Source organism: Salvelinus alpinus, chromosome 3 (assembly GCF_045679555.1).
Source record: "Salvelinus alpinus chromosome 3, SLU_Salpinus.1, whole genome shotgun sequence".
Lineage (NCBI taxonomy): Eukaryota > Metazoa > Chordata > Actinopteri > Salmoniformes > Salmonidae > Salvelinus > Salvelinus alpinus.
This window is the reverse complement of record NC_092088.1, coordinates 39,111,964-39,129,210: the sequence shown is the minus strand read 5'-3', so window position 1 is coordinate 39,129,210 and position 17,247 is coordinate 39,111,964. Positions and strand designations below refer to the sequence as shown.

At 41.9% G+C, this 17,247-nt stretch overlaps 1 protein-coding gene across 3 annotated transcripts; it reads right to left on the bottom strand.

The window, feature by feature from the left end:
• Positions 1 to 503: 503 nt before the first annotated feature.
• On the bottom strand, positions 504 to 17,137 carry LOC139570682 (poly(rC)-binding protein 3-like). 3 transcript variants are annotated; one of them, XM_071392775.1, is made up of 13 exons: positions 16,287 to 17,137; positions 9,801 to 9,866; positions 8,627 to 8,743; positions 8,427 to 8,483; positions 8,166 to 8,282; positions 7,825 to 7,956; positions 7,096 to 7,224; positions 6,606 to 6,701; positions 4,556 to 4,597; positions 3,982 to 4,057; positions 3,262 to 3,314; positions 2,734 to 2,903; positions 504 to 1,789 (listed from the first exon to the last, which is right to left on the bottom strand). In XM_071392775.1, the coding sequence occupies exons 3-13, from the start codon at positions 8,702 to 8,704 to the stop codon at positions 1,429 to 1,431; spliced, it is 1,311 nt and encodes a 436-aa protein (XP_071248876.1). In that variant the 5' UTR covers positions 8,705 to 8,743; positions 9,801 to 9,866; positions 16,287 to 17,137; the 3' UTR covers positions 504 to 1,428. The 3 variants fall into 3 exon arrangements, with proteins under 3 accessions (XP_071248876.1, XP_071248878.1, XP_071248877.1); XM_071392777.1 differs by having other exon boundaries at positions 504 to 907; positions 16,287 to 16,743; XM_071392776.1 differs by lacking the exon at positions 9,801 to 9,866.
• Positions 17,138 to 17,247: the final 110 nt, after the last annotated feature.

Sequence of the window (17,247 nt, the reverse complement as noted above, 5' to 3'; positions counted from 1 at the left end):
GAAGGACAACTGTATCTTTGTTGTGTCTGGGTGGTTTAATACATCATCCACAGCATAATTATTAATTTGACCTTTCTTAAAGAGATATTCAATGTCTGATTTGTTATTGTTACCCATCTACCAATCACTTCCCTTCTTTAGGCTTGCCTAAACAAAAGGGTGAATACTTGTGCAACTGATACATTTTAGTTATTACATTTTTCTTAACTTAATTATTATAACTTAGTTATTACATTTTTCTTAACAAAAAACATTTGTATAATTGTCTTTTCACCTTGACATTGTGGAGTATTTTGTTGTTTAGATCAATTACAAAAAAGTCACAATAAAATCCATTTCAATCCCAATTTGTAACACAACAAAATGTGAAAAAAATCCAAAGGGGGTGAATACTTATGATACCCACTGTATCAAAACAAGAATTATTCAAATTGAGGGTAACCTAGCCTCAAGTGTGTGAATTGTTAAATTTTGCTGCACAATAAAAAAATAAAAAAGACCCATTTGTATTCACAAAAGGCTCAATTTATTTGAAATACATGATGTACGTTGTGATAAATATAACAAATTGGAAGAGCTCATCAACAAACCTAAGGGTAGACCCTAATTAAAAACACAAGCATAGACATAAGGTGTTACAATATTGTGCTGCGACAATCACAGATACTGAGAGCAGAGTAGAATATCAATTGGACTGTAGAGTTCTGTTCCTTTGGACTTCAGTTCTGAGAAAACCAAGTCGCAAAAACAGCACTACAGGAGTTAGTTAGGACAGTCCCACTCTACAGGATTATTGTGTATTGTCAAAGCCACAAGAATCCAATATGGCTTCATGGTAATCCTTTCAGCACTGCGTGTGCAACAACAACACTACAGAACACCCAAGCCTGTTACCACTGACGAGAGCCTATTGGAGGAGATGAGGAAATATGACAGCAGAATAGAGTGGAACAACCCTTGTTACAGTAAACATCACAGTAATAACTACTTTATAAAACAAGTAACCCTACCAATGGTAAACAGCTGCTACAGCGTCAATTCCTGTTTGAAACTGGACTTTTCCTAAGAACATCACTGGTCAACTACTTACATTGATACCAAACAAAGTACAGTACATTCTATCTGAGAAAATTGTTATATTGGAAGTATCGGCTGTTTCTGTGCATCACATACTGTAAGCCTGATAAATGGCTGTGTATTCTTATGTGTGTTCAGATACACTAGGAGGTATTTAGCTTCACTTACAAATTGCAAACAATTATACTGATACACCGAAGTAGCTGAATGTCAGGTTTCATTAGCAGTAGAGATATCCTTAACCATACAGTCAATATAACTTAATCAAGCTTTGCAACAGGGAACAAGTGTGATGCAGTACTGACCCCAAACGCATTTTTGGATGGGGGAATCAATTCTTATCCTATTATGTCAATATGGGGCAAATTTCTGGCGGTCAGATTTTTTCATGCCAGCAGTAGGGACTTTAGTGCTGTAAGGGGATAGACCTTGTGGAAGGCCCGAGGCAGCTGCTGGGTGCATAGCCAGCATAGGGAGCGTTTTCATGCCAAATAGACTGGAAACGGGGACAGCATAGTGCTGGGTGGGGATAGACTGTAAGGTGGAGGGGGAGTGCATGTTAATGGTGCCAGGGACTTGGGTAGTGGCAGCCATGACAGCCATAGAGGTTGGTGTGGAGACAGTGGGAACAGACTGAGAGAAGCTCATATTGTTGAGGTCAACAGGTGATGCAGAGGAAGCAGCATGCATGGTGTATTTAGCCATCTCTAAGCTGTAAACAGATACAGGGAAGGTAGTCATTTTTTGGAGAGGATCGGGTGGGGAGAAAATGGTAGGATTCAGCAAATGTGTTAAAGAGAGGCATATCCAAAGAAAAGAGGAAAGAGAATGGGCAAAGCATTGGAGGAGAGTGAGAAATAGGGAAAAAATAAGTAAATGAAGAATGTTACGTGATAAAAATCAGAATTAATAAGACAAAAGGGTTTTCATGCTTTTGTGAGTATGGATGAGTTGATTGTATGTAGACCCCAAGGCACTAAGATTAGATGTAATGCTTTTCCATAAAACAAAACAATGTCATCCTTCCATCATGTCAACATTGTTTGTTTGACTATCTTGTCTGATGTTAGACTATCTTGTCTGTTATTTGATTATCTTGTCTGTTAGACTATCTTATCTGTTGTTTGACTATCTCGTCTGTTGTTAGACTATCTTGTCTGTTGTTTGATTATCTTGTCTGTTAGACTATCTTATCTGTTGTTTTACTATCTTGTCTGTTGTTTGATTATCTTGTCTGTTAGACTATCTTATCTGTTGTTAGACTATCTTGTCTGTTGTTTGATTATATTGTCTGTTGTTTGACTATCTCGTCTGTTGTTAGACTATATTGTCTGTTGTTTGATTATCTTGTCTGTTAGACTATCTTGTCTGTTGTTTGACTATCTTATCTGTGGTTTGATTATATTTTCTGTTGTTTGACTATCTTGTCTGTTGTTTGACTATCTTGTCTGTTGTTTGACTATCTTGTCTGTTGTTTGACTATCTTGTCTGTTGTTTGACTATCTTGTCTGTTGTTTGACTATCTTGTCTGTTGTTTGACTATCTTGTCTGTTTTTCTCCTCTATTGTCAGCTGTATCTTGTCAGTTGTCTGTCATGTAGTGCGTTATTGGTCACAACTCCCAACTGACCTGTTAGAGGTAGTGAAGCAGTTTTACCTGGCATTGATGAGGTAGTGTGCCACATTGATGCTGGTCGGAGAGCCTATGATCGTGACTTGGCGCATGGGCGATCCGTCCGTGGCACTGGCTATCTTAATGTGAGCTCCTGACACCTGGCGAATCTCATTGACCTTGCTGCCGTGTCTGCCAATTATGGAGCCAATAAGCTGAGGGAAAGATTGGGAAGTGAAAATGAAAAGATGTGTCATGCATGTTGCTCATGCATTATCAGTCCAATTAAAACATCTGCATCCTCCATAATGTTATCTCCCCAATTGGAACATCTGACATTTTCCTTGCCAATTTGGACATCTGACAATTTTATTTCTCTCAGTTTGGAAACATGTCTACCTAAAGATAAGAATAGAACATAATGTAGAGAGATAGCATTCAGTTGGCTTACATTTCGGGGAAACAACCATTTCAGCTGTCATTCTGATTTTAGAGCAGCGAAACTGGTGCCTAAAATAATGTGATCTATATGATGTACATTGTATGATGCTGATGAGACTGAGCAAAACTTACTTCATTGGGTATTGACAGCTCCTGAGAACTTTTGGGGACAGAGGTATCCATTCCTGCAGAGTAGGACATAGCATGGTAACGACAGTGCTACATCGTTTCCATATGCACTGAATATAATGGCATAGTATGCTATGTATGATGTCTGAGACATCACATTCATTAACTATTTGGCAACTGTAAACAATTCAGGTCACATTGCATGCACATCTAACATGAAACTATAACATGATACCACAAAAGAGCAAAGTTCCTTAATACATTATTAATAGACCTTAGCATTACAATCTGGGAATTTTTCATTTGAAATGCATACTTTTTCTGTTGCAATACCCTGTCAGGCAATTGTGATAATTCAATAATTCTCCCTGTTTGAATGTTGTGTTATTTCAATTTGCTGCTTGTTTGTTGTGGGGTAGAATACATGGGGTGGTATAGGTCAGGATTGGTATGGAGGATGTAAGAAATAGAGGAGAATCCTTGCCAAGGTCAAGGAGAGGGGTCTGTAAGATGTAGGCTACCACTTCATATAGAAATGGCTCTATCTTTTCAGACGTACAGTAGAACATAACCGTGTGAAATAATGGAAAGAAGATGTGCTCCTTCCAGAAGCAGAAGAGGGTTTTTGATTGGTGTGATGAGCACAGGAGGACAGAAAGTGGAAGAAAGAGGACAAAGAGAGAGGGATAAGATGGACTTCCCCAGGGAGCCTTGGGTACATACCAGGGAAGGTAGGGTTGCTCTGCCCAAGGGAAGGGAGGGGGATATGCTGCATAGCCAACTGGTGAAGCTTGGTCAACTGCAGGGTAGGAAGGAAGTTAGAACTAACCAATCAAACTGGATTATTTCAGAGGAGATGACAGCTATAGCTACAATACAGAACCAATCTGAAGTTCAAACACAGAGTTCAAAAGTGTGTGTTCATTTGGTGAAGAATTTGACGTTTGTCATCAGAATCATGCTGGCTTGTCATGGAAGTGATTTGATTTGTCATTATTACATGTGGTATTTCTATGAGCAAGAAGGGCTAAGTCATCATTAGTTTTGCTTTGTGGTCCCCGTCTTTGCTGACACTCTTTTGAAACAAAGCAAGCTGCTATGTTAGTGTTAGTAAAGACTACAGTACAGGAAAGTGTTTCATCCTTGCTAGTGGGTGCACTGAGGACATAGTGTTGGCTTGGAAGGCGGTGGTGGTGGTGGTGGTGGTGGTGGTGGTGGTGGTGGTGGTGGTGGTGGTGGTGGTGGGCAAGAGTGGGTCATTGTGGTGGATGTTACTGGATCAGACAAATACACTTACATCTTGATGTGGAAAAGCATACTGTCCTTGAATTGTGAAGGCCTGAAAAAAATGGGATACAATATTGATTGGGTTACTATAACTGTTTGAAAATGTTTACTCTTGTCCTTTTTTGATTATTTTCAAAATAGTTGCAACACGTGAGAATTGAATGTAGCTTCTATGCTGCTTTATTCACATCCCCAAAATCTGTAAAACCTTTAAAAAATGTCCCATACTTTTATCTACTACCGCCATGGTTCGATCCACGTAATTTAATCTAAAGGTAATTCATTCGGTTTTTTTCAACTGTGAAAGGTCACAATGGATTTTGCTACATGTAAGACTGGAGCACATAATGCACAATGTTACATGACAAAGTTAGAGGTTTAAGCGTCATATTTGTCTAGCATTGATGCACATCAGTACGTTGCCGTTATTTGTAAAGGGAAGATGGGCTTACTAACAGCTGTGTACTTCTATGACAGATCTGACCAGAGGCAATAGATGTTTCAGTCAACTGGCTGTAGCAGCAATTTCTCCTCATCTGGCCACTCACAATCTACAAATAGTGGTGAGATGTCTTTATATGCAGATTCTTCCCTCTAGTGGTGAAAGATGCTCTGGTTAATGTTTGGCTTGTGCATTGTGTTTCACTTCAGAATTACATTTCAGAACTTGATTACTCTGAATTGAAAAAGGCCAGGAAAATGCAGAATCTGCATTTTAATTGGAAAAACAGGAAATGCAATGAATTTCCATGAAATTCCAAGAATGAGGGCCTCCCAAGTGGCGCAGTGGTCTAAGGCACTGCGTTGCAGTGCTAGCTGTTCCACTAGAGGTTCTGGGTTAGAGTCCAGGCTCTGTCGCAGCCGGCCGTGACCTTGAGACCCAGGGGGCGGCGCACAATTGGCCCAGCGTCGTTAGGGGAGGGTTTGGCCGACTGGGATGTCCTTGTCCCATTGAGCACTAGCGACTCCTGTGGCGGGCCTGGCGCAGTGCATGCTGACATGGTAGCCAGGTGTACGGTGTTTCCTCTGACACATTGGTGCAGCTGGCTTCCGGGTTAATTGGGCATTGTGCCAAGAAGCAGTGCTTGGGTTGTGTTTCGGAGGATGCACGGCTCTCGGTCTTTGTCTGTACGGGAGTTGCAGCGATGAGACAAGACTGTAACTACCAATTGGATACCATGAAAAGGAGGGTAAAAAAAAAAAAGGCTAAAAAAATTGTATTTCCTAGAATGAGTGGAATGATTGTTGCCAAGTTTGCATTTTTACCAACATATTTTATTTATTAACATATTTAATTACAAGCAGGTATGTTAATGAATGTACAATAATGAATGTACAATAACAACATCCAGCCTTCCACAGAGTTAGATGACCAAATGTGAATTCATTTATCGTCATATAACAGGTTCATTTTCAAGGAATTCATGGACACATACATTAACATTTCTAATGACCTATCCGCAAAACTATGCAGAATGCTTTGAAGAGAGGTGGCTTTTTTAGCAAGGTGATCGACAATGTCCTGAAAATAACGTCATCACCCTTAGAAAGATATTTGATCACATACATTTACATTTTACATTTTCGTCATTTAGCAGACCCTCTTAGTCAGAGCAACTTACAAGTTAGTGCAATCATCTTTAAGATAGCTAGGTGGGACAACCACATATATCAGTCATAGTAAGTACATTTTTCCTCAACAAATAGCTATCAGCAAAGTAAAGTGCGAGTGTTAGTTCACGAAAGGCAAAATACATTTTATTTTATTCTGTATTTAGTTATTTGGGGGGAGGTGGTGAGGAGGGGTGCGATGGGGGGTGCTGTGGGATTATTTAAGATACTCTTTGAAGAGGTAGGGTTTCAGATGTTTTTGGAAGATGGGCAGGTCCTAGCTTTAGGGGGAAGCTGGTTCCACCATTGGGGTGCAAGGACAGAGAAGGACACTTGCCATCACTCACCAATCATCAATGCCAAAGGGCTGATGTGTGTGTGATTTTTTTTTATACCTTACTGTAATTGTATTAAAGTGTCACTTTTGTATATGCAAAAATGGTACTCACTTGTGAGGCATGTTGTTGTTGTTGTTGAAATACTGGATGGCCGGCTCCAGGCATGGTCTTGGGGCGATATGGGATTGTTGCTCCTTTGGGCGGTGACTGAAGACACAAACAAACAACAAACAGCAATGGCTGATTGGACAAACACATCATTATCAACAACAGGTTTGATTTTTTTATTTAACCTTTATTTAACTAGTTAGTTAAGAACAAATTCTTATTTACAATGACGGCCTACCCGGGCCAAACCCTCCCCTAACCCGGACGACGCTGAGCCAACTGTGCGCCACCCTATGGGGCAAGTAGTGAGATTGCATTGTTTCTTAGATTACTTTTGATATCAATTGGTCTGATATGTCTGTAGCCTCCATTATTATGGTGTGAACCTGAGTTAAATACCATAATTATGGAGCCTATAGCCATTTCAGGTCTGACCAAACAGCTAATTGGATGCTATAATAATACTGTATGTTAATTGTATTGGCATGATTACCTCCAGCATGACAGAGCAGATGTGTCTGACACACTGCGTGATGGCCTGAGGGGTGCCTGAGATAGTGACAGCTCTCTCAGTGGATTCCGGCAGCATGTCCCCTGCCACCTGTACCTGAGCACCTGTGGTCTGAACATAACATTCAATAGGAGTCAATTACAGAGATAGGGAATTACTTGTCAAATGATTCCATAGGCCATTAGATCATATATTATTAATATATTACAAATATATTGTATAATTGTACAGTGTCTGATATTTATATTTGACACGCACAACGTTCCTGTCGTACAAATTAGTCTCTTGTGACAGACCGCTGTACAGCGCACACAAGATTTGGTTCTGTGTTCCGAGATTATGTCAACATAAATATTTGACATCCAATTATTCGGAGAGTGCATTCCTTCTTATTGTTCATTGACTGTGTTGACAATGAAGATTCAGCACCCCGTTCCTTTGATGAATAGACATTGTTTGGTACTCCACACTTATCAGTCTCCCTGAATAGTGTTGTGTGGTGCTGTTGCGTCATTGTAATTCATTTACCTGAGGCTGTTTCATTGGGTGATTGAAAGGTTAGGATGGGATCCCCAGATATGTGCTGTATAAACAACTCCAAAAGTCATGAGTTGGCTATACAGCTCAAACAGATCTGGGAGCAGTCTAAATCAAATGAGCTCCCGCTGGACAAATGCAAACGAGAGATGCTTGAGGCCTAGCTTATTTTACCTCTCGGATCTCCTTGATCTTGGAGCCTCCTTTGCCTATCAAGGAGCCACATTGACTGCCTGGGAACACAAGGCGGAGTGTCACTGGAGGATGGCTTGTTACAGTGCTGTTTGTCATTGCAGCTGTAATGTCCTGAAATAGAGGTTTAGACAACAGTTTTAAGGTTATCAAAGAATAGGGGTCTAATCTCAGACATTATATCATGAGCTTTTGTGCTGTATCATTCACTGAAGTCAATGGAAGTTTTGAGTAAAATGTTGCCCAAGGTGAGGAAATGAGTTACTTTAGTACTTACAAGATGTTAACACACCAGAGTACATGGTACCAGAGTATTTTGTTACCTCCTCAAACTTCTCAGCGATCATAGAGAAAGCTCTGAAGATGCCCTCTGTTGGTCCTGTGATGGTAACAATCCTCTCTGGAGAAGATCCCTCTGAAATGTTGATGCGAGCACCACTCTGGAAACACTCATAGAGTTTTAGGTGAGTCATGTAAAAATACACTTTATTCCAATTCTATTTACATTTTATTTCCTTTCTATTGAAAATATATATATATTTTTTTTATAACAGTTGTATAACAGTTGTAAGGATAAGACTTACCTCCTCTCTCATCTTTTTGACGGTTTCCCCTTTCTTTCCAATTATGCTGCCCACTTCCTGTTAATGAGACACCCCAAAAACGTAGCATACACTTTTCTAAGCCTTAATTTAATCAATAACAATCATAAAAAGAATGTGATCTGACAATCAGAATCATGTAAAAGAAGAGGTGATGTTGTGATGATGAGACGTGCGTTTACCTTCCCGTGCATGAGAAGCCGAAACGTGAGGGTAACATTCAGCCCCCCCCCTGAGGCCCCGTCTTCCTTGTCAGACATATTCACACGTATCAACGGTCTAGACACTCATGCAACACTCTGTAGACACAAACAGGGACCCAATTCACATGAAACTGGCATAGTCAATAGATTTTGTTCAGTCGGTCATAACATCAGATAAGAATACAAAAGCCCTGCAATGTATCCCTTGAAATGTATCCAATATAACAGGCAGTCAATAAAACTCTACTGGAAGGCTTTCCCAGAATTAATCAGACAATTAATTTGTCCTTTTACAATGAAAGAGTTTTCCCTATAATGCCGTTTTCTTTGATTTTCACGTCAAGTTTTTCACCACATATCAACTCAAAAGTGAAATCCAAGCCTCCAGAGTGAAATGTGCCCACATACCGGTAAGCACGCATGGTAACATATTTCTTTATCATTAGCCCGATGATGCAAGGCTGATCATTATCCTGTTTTAGCAGTTGATAGTTGCTACTGAGTAAAATTAGCTTTGCCCCTGGTGTGATGCTCACATGGGACTCCCTCATTAGTTCCAGCTACACAGAACATGTGTGACTCTTCTTTGATTGTACAAAAAGGAACTGCTTGAGTCCTACAGGGCAGGAGATCAAGTGATGTCTGTGTGACCGTCTCTAATATGACCCTGCCAATATCACACTGTGGGAGAACAATGTCCCACTGTTCGCATGTAACATTCATCCTATACCCAAAACCACAGAGGAATGTCTCTGAATATAACACAGACAGAAGTAGGACACTCAACATGGACATACATGCTACTTGGTGAGGGTGAATGCAGCGGTCTAAGGCGCTGCATCTCAGTACTAGAGGCGTCACGACAGACACCCTGGTTCGAATCCAGGCTGTATTACAACGGGCCGTGATTGGGATTCCCATAGGGCGGCGCACAATTGACCAAGCATCGTCCCGGTTTAGCCGGTGTAGGCAGTCAATGTAAATAAGAATTTGTTCTTAACTGAACAGAATCATTTTTTCCACAAACCAAAATTACATCAAATATTTCCCAAGGCTACAACAAAGCTCTAAACATAACTGCATTTGTCACTTATGTATCTTACAAAGTGTGGCATGACTCATGCATGACCTTTGACCCCACTCAGATACTTACATAGTTTAATAGGATCTCTATGCATACACCAATGGCTGAAGACAAGGCTTTGCCGCCATGCCACACCTAAAAAAGGCATGGAAGCAACAAGGATTACACACAAGGATGATCATGAGTAAAATAATGTTTGAGTTTGACAATAACATCTCACCGGGCACAGAGGTCAATTTCTAGTTTGGATTTACATTTGGTTGAGTTGTCAACTAATGTGAATACAACGTGAAATCAACCAAAAAATGTAATTGTCATTGGAATTAGGTTAAAAGTTGGGTGAAAAATTATGAAATTCCCTTACGTTGATGACTTTTTGCAAATCAATCAGTTTTCCACATTGATTTAACGACATCACATTCATTTTTGGAGTTGAAAAATTACGTGGAAACCACGTTGATTCAACCCATTTTTGCCCAGTGGGATATCATCACATTCCCACAGCACATATTTGTTTCATTATAATTGCTTCAATATTCATAATAATTATCCAATAAAATGTGGGTTTTCTTAAGGGTCCTCAACTTCCTGCTTGTGAACAAGGACAATTGGAGAGCTAGGTCAAGCCTGGGTCAATTCCCAGCAAGCAATGCAAAAATCGACACACATTCCCTTGTTGCAAATACCAGACAAGGGCCATATCAAAAATAATATACTATTGTTGCAAATAACAATATTAGGAATCCAAAGAGTTGTTGAGCAGCCAGCAGGGTACAGTGCCTTCGGAAAGTATTCAGACTCCTTGACTTGTTCCACATTTTGTTAGGTTACAGCCTTATTCTATTCACTTGTACTTTTCCCTCATCAATCTACCCATAATACCCAATAATAATTAAGCAAAAACTGGTTTATAGAAATGTTTGCTCATTTATTAAAAATGAAAAAATGAAATATCACATTTACATATGTATTCAGACCCTTTACTCAGTACTTTGTTGAAAAACCTATGGCAGCGATTAAAGCTTTGAGTCTTCTTGGGTATGACGCTACAAGCTTGGCACACCTGTATTTGGGTGTTTCTCCCATTCTTCTCTTGTGATCCTCTCAAGCTCTGTCAGGTTGGATGGGGAATGTTGCTGCACAGCTATTTTTGGGTCTCTCCAGAGATGTTTGATCGGGTTCAAGTCCGGGCTCTGGCTGGGCCACTCAAGGACATTCAGAGACTTGTCCCGAAGCCACTCCTGCGTTGTCTTGACTGTATGCTTAGGGTCGTTGTCCTATTGGAAGGTGAACCTTCGCCCCAGCCTGAGGTCCTGAGCACTCTGCAGCAGGTTTTCATCAAGGATCTTCCTGTACTTTGCACCAATCATCTTAGCCTCGATCCTGTTATGTCTCCCAGTCCCTGCCGCTGAAAAATGAAAAACATCCCCACAGCATGATGCTGCCACCATCATCCTTCACCGTAGGGAGGGTGCCAGGTTTCCGCCAAATAGATCATTCTTGGTTTCATCAGACCAGAGAATCTTGTTTCTCATGATTTGAAAGTCTTTAGTTGCCTTTTGGCAAACTCCAAGCGGGCTGTCATGTGATTTTTACTGAAGAGTGGCTTCCGTCTGGCCACTCTACCATAAAGGCCTAATTGGTGGAGTGCTGCAGAGATCGTTGTCCTTCTGGAAGGTTCTCCCATCTCCACAGAGGAACTCTAGAGCTCTGTCAGAGTGACCATCAGGTTCTTGATCACCTCCCTGACCAAGGCCCTTCTCCCCCGATTGCTCAGTTTGGCCGGGCAGCCAGCTCCAGGAAGAGTCTTGGTGGCTCCAAACTTATTCCATTTAAGAATGATGGAGGCCACTGTAGAATGATGGAGGCCACTGTGTTCTTGGGGACCTTCAATGCTGCAGAAATATTTTGGTACCCTTCCCCAGATCTATGCCTCGACACAATCCTGTCTCGGAGCTTTACAGACAATTCCTTCGACCTCTTGGGTTTTGCTCTGACATGCACTGTCAACTGTGGGACCTTATATAGACAGGTGTGTGCCTTTCCAAATCATGTCCAATCAATTCAATTTACCACAGGTGGACTCCGATCAAGTTGTAGAAGCATCTCAAGTATGATCAATGGAAACAGGATGCACCTGAGTTCAATTTCGAGTCTCATAGCAAAGGGTCTGAATACTTATGTAAATAAGGTATTTCTGTTTTTTATTTTTTATACATTTGCAAAAATGTCTAAAAACCTGTTTTTGCTTTGTCATTATGCGGTGACAATTTGCTTTGTCATTATGCGGTATCCCTTTAGAATAAGGCTGTAACGTATCAAATGTGGAAAAAGTCAAGGGGTCTGAATACTTTCCGAATGCACTGTATATATGGCCTAACAAGAGTGATTCCCTTCCCTGTGTCATTTTAAGGTACTGTAAATGCATCCAACAAACAGCAACATCCCAGCCTAATCCTATAGGCCAGGATTTGTTTGGTTAATGCTTAAGACCCTTCTGACCCATTTCTTTCACCTCTAGCATGTCAGCACCCACTCAATACTTCAGAACAAAACACTGACACAAAGCAGCCATAAACATGATTTACAGATGATCTCATATTTCAATCAATATTTCAAACAACAACAAACAAACATGTGCAGTGACAACGTTTTAATAACAATTTCATCTTTGTGAGCAAAATTCAATTACACTTCAGTGTTCACATGTACTCTTGACTAACTCTTATCTTGAGAACAAAATCGATACTGAATTTGATCTTTGATACTCATGAAATAGTAATTTCTGGAAGATATTTATCATAAGAAAAATGACTTTGTTCAGAGACTGTGTTGTGGCCCGCACCCTAATTGTGCGTTATAGGGCCTAAATACTGTTCTGTAACATCGGAGTATTTTAAAACCTTCCTCTCACATCATGCAACGAGATTAGGCCAATCTAAGCTTGGGGATAAAATAAATGTTTTCCTGGTATACAAGGGCATAGAACATTGGCATACATATTTATACTCAAAACCACAATTTTTGACCTAAAGCCTCACTTTTATATTAGTTTCGTCAATAAAATGCAGTTCTGTACATAAAATGGAATACTGCATGGAATAAAATGGAACAATACCGTCTCTGACGCTCGTCGGACGTGGCAGGGCTTGAAAACTATTACGGACTACAAAGGGAAACCCAGACACGAGCTGCCCAGTAACGCGAGCCTAGCAGACGAGCTAAATGCCTTTTATGCTCGCTTCGAGGCAAGCAACACTGAAGCATGCACGAGAGCACAGGCGTTCTGGATGACTGTGTGATAATGCTCTCGGTAACCGATGTGAACAAAACCTTATTTTTTTGTGTGTATTTTATGTGGTATCCAATTTTACAGTCTAGTTACAGTCTTGTCTCATCGCTGCAACTCCCGTACGGATTCGGGAGAGGTGAAGGTCGAGAGCCGTGCGTCCTCCGAAACACAACCCAACCAAACCGCACTGCTTCTTGACACAATGCCCACCTAACTCGGAAGCCAGCCGCACAAATGTGTCGGAGGAAACACCGTACACCTGGCGACCATGTCAGTGTGTACTGCGCCCGGCCCACCACAGGAGTCACTAGTGCGCGATAGGACAAGGATATCCCTGCCGGCCAAACCCTCACCTAACCCGGACGATGCTGGGCCAAGTGTGCGCCGCCCCATGGGTCTCCCGGTCATGGCCGGCTGCGACAGAGACTGGACTCGAACCCAGAATCTCTAGCAGCATAGCTAGCACTGTGATGCAGTGCCTTAGACCACTGCGCCAGTCGGGAGGCCCGATGAACAAAACCTTTAAACAGGTCAACATTCACAAAGCCACTGGGCCAGACGGATTACCAGGACGTGTACTCAAAGCATGCGTGGACCAACTGTCAAGTGTCTTCACTGACATTTTCAACCTCTCCCTGACCGAGTCTGTAATACCAACATGTTTCAAGCAGACCACCATAGTCCATGTGCCCAAGAACACAAAAGCAACCTGCCTAAATGACCACAGACCCGTAGCACTCACGTCCGTAGCCATGAAGTGCTTTGAAAGGTTGGTAATGGCTCACATCAACACCATTATCCCAGAAACCCTAGACCCACTCCAATTTGCATATCGCCCAAACAGATCCACAGATGACGCAATCTCTATTGCACTCCACACTGCCCTTTCCGAACTGGACAAAAGGAACACTTATGTAAGAATGCTATTCATAGCGTTCAACACCATAGTACCCTCAAAGCTCATCACTAAGCTAAGGATCCTGGGACTAAACACCTCCCTCTGTAACTGGATCCTGGATTTCCTGACGGGCCGCCCCCAGGTGGTGAGGGTAGGTAGCAACACATCTGCCACGCTGATCCTCAACACTGGAGCTCCCCAGGGGTGCGTGCTCAGTCCCCTCCTGTACTCCCTGTTCACCCACGACTGTATGGCCAGGCACGACTCCAACACCATCATTAAGTTTGCAGACGACACAACAGTGGTAGGCCTGATCACCAACAACGACGAGACAGCCTATAGGGAGGAAGTCAGAGACCTGGCTGGGTGGTGCCAGAATAACAACCTATCCCTCAACGTTACCAAGATAAAAGAGATGATTGTGGACTACAGGAAAAGGAGGACCGAGCACGCCCCAATTCTCATCGACGGGGCTGTAGTGGAGCAGGTTGAGAGCTTCAAGTTCCTTGGTGTCCACATCAACAACAAACTAGAATGGTCCAAACAAACCAAGACAGTCGTGAAGAGGGCATGACGAAGCCTATTCCCCCTCAGGAAACTAAAAAGATTCGGCATGTGTCCTGAGATCCTCAAAAGGATCTACAGCTGCAACATCGAGAGCATCCTGACTGGTTGCATCACTGCCTGGTGTGGCAATTGCTCGGCCTCTGACTGCAAGGCACTACAGAGGGTAGTGCGTACAGCACAGTACTTCACTGGGGCTAAGCTGCCTGCCACCCAGGACCTCTACACCAGGCGGTGTCAGAGGAAGGCACTAAAAATTGTCCCAGCCACCCTAGTCATAGACTGTTCTCTCTACTACCGCATGGCAAGCGGTACCGGAGTGCCAAGTCTAGGACAAAAAGGCTTCTCAACAGTTTTTAGCCCCAAGCCATAAGACTCCTGAACAGGTAATCAAATGGCTACCCGGACTATTTTCATTGTGTGCCCCCATCCCCTCTTTTACGCTGCTGCTACTCTCTGTTTATCATATATGCATAGTCAGCTTTAACTATACATTCATGTACATACTACCTCAATTGGGCTAACCAACCAGTGCTCCCGCACATTGGCTAACCGGGCTATCTGCATTGTGTCCCACCCACCACCCGTCAACCCCTCTTTTACGCTACTGCTACTCTCTGTTCATCATATATGCATAGTCATTTTAACCATATCTACATGTACATACTACCTCAATCAGCCTGACTAACCGGTGTCTGTATGTAGCCTCGCTACTTTTATAGCCTCGCTACTGTATATAGCCTGTCTTTTTACTGTTGTTTTATTTCTTTACCTACCTATTGTTCACCTAATACTTTTTTTGCACTATTGGTTAGAGCCTGTAAGTAAGCATTTCACTGTAAGGTCTACACCTGTTGTATTCGGTGCACGCAACAAATAAACTTTGATTTGATTTGAACTGCTCGGCATCTGACCGTAAGGCGCTACAGAGGGTAGTGCGAATGGCCCAGTACATCACTGGGGCCAAGCTTCCTGCCATCCAGGACCTATATAATAGGCGGTGTCAGAGGAAAGCCCATAAAATTGTCAGAGACTCCAGTCACCCAAGTTATAGACTGTTTTCTCTGCTACCGCACGGCAAACGGTACCGGAGCGCCAAGTCTAGGACAAAAAGGCTCCTCAACAGCTTCTACCCCCAAGCAATTAGACTGCTGAACAATTCATAAACATTGCCCCCTCTTGTACACTGCTGCTACTCGCTGTTTGTTTGTTACCTATGCATAGTCACTTCACCCTGACCTACATGTACAGATTACCTCAACTAGCCTGTACCCCTGCACACTGACTCGGTACCGGTGCCACCTGTATATAGCCTCGTTATTGTTATTCTTATTGTGTTACTTTTTATTATTACTTTTTTATTGTAGCCTACTTGGTAAATATTTTCTTCTTCTTGATCTGCACTGTTGGTTTAACGGCTTGTAAGTAAGCATTTCACGGTAAAGTCTACACTTGTTGTATTCGGCGCATGTGGCAAATAAAGTTGGATTTTGATTTGATTTGAATTTAACAATAAGGGTATAGAAACTCAATGACACGGGTAGCTAAGTATGTGTCAACTCAGGGAAGCCGGATATTGTAAGTCTACTTCACAGAACTCAAGATAAGAGGGCAATTTATTTGTAAATCGTTAAAAGAACAGGGGATTAAAGTCTACGGTTGAATAAGACTACTGTAGTTTTCTTCTTTGCAATATTATTACCAAGGGAAACATAACGTATCTGAAAGCCTAAATCCTCTGTTAGCCCCATTGGTTGAGTGGCCTGTAATGTGACAAGAACTATTAGTATTAAACACTAACCTGCTGTTTTAGTATAAATATTAGTTCCTCTTCCTCGTCTCTCCAGAATGAGTAGTCCTCTAGTTTTACAGTCGTCGTTAAATGTTTGACCCCCTTTGTTGTCAGTTATTGCACAGAGAATCGACAGATGGCTATCTGTGCCCCTAGACTGGCTGGAGTGAGGTTGGCTTTGCTATTTGTCCGTCCCCTAGCTTAGCCCTAGATAAGCCCCTACAGAGGGCAAAATAACCTGCATCTCTCTATTTCAGTGGCACATGAGAGGTGTTGCTCTGTGGAGAGATCCACTAGCTGCTGAGGCCTGAGGGCAGGGCAAAGTGGCTCTTCTGCAGGACACTGTCCAGAGAGATCTATGGTTATAGAGTCTGCATGGGTTATGTTTAGAGAGACATCCATAATGTCTTCAATTGGATGCTTTACCCTTATTCTGCCCCTCCCCCACATCAAGCCCTTACAACCAATAATGACGCCATAGCGGATACAATACAGCCCTTCTGCCCATAGAGCTGCATTCAAATTGTGAAGGGAAAGGAATCAGCGAAGCACAAGTGGCATATTTAATTACTGCTCACTGCATGGAAAGGAGACAATAATGGCCTCTGCAAATTCCTCATGTCACTTGCTTCCAGACCACGTGCTTTGGCCTCCATATATCAAAAATGATTATTATTGCATTTCTGCAATGTGTGTGTACATTACCACATTAATGTGTGTGTGTTCATGCACATTCTTGAATTACATTTCAATTCACTCCTTGAATTGACTGAATAGGAATTTGAATTGTTATGGTTATCACAAAATAAATCCTTAATAGCAACAGTATTTCATTTTCATTAGCCAGTATTATGTTTTGCTCACTTATTGTCCCGATTGACAGACTCGGTCCACTTTCAAATGTAAATGATGTTGTGTTCCATTTCCTGCATTCTCAGTAACAGATCTATAATTATCTCAGTCGTCTTGT

Coding starts and splice junctions, on each gene's coding strand:
- LOC139570682 (XM_071392775.1), bottom strand. CDS start 8,704: ATGTCTGACAAGGAAGACGGGGCCTCAGGGGGGGGGCTGAATGTTACC. Junction 8,283..8,426: donor TCAAAAAGATGAGAGAGGAG/GTAAGTCTTATC, acceptor GAGTGTTTCCAG/AGTGGTGCTCGCATCAACAT. Junction 4,598..6,605: donor AACAACAACATGCCTCACAA/GTGAGTACCATT, acceptor CATTTTTTTCAG/GCCTTCACAATTCAAGGACA.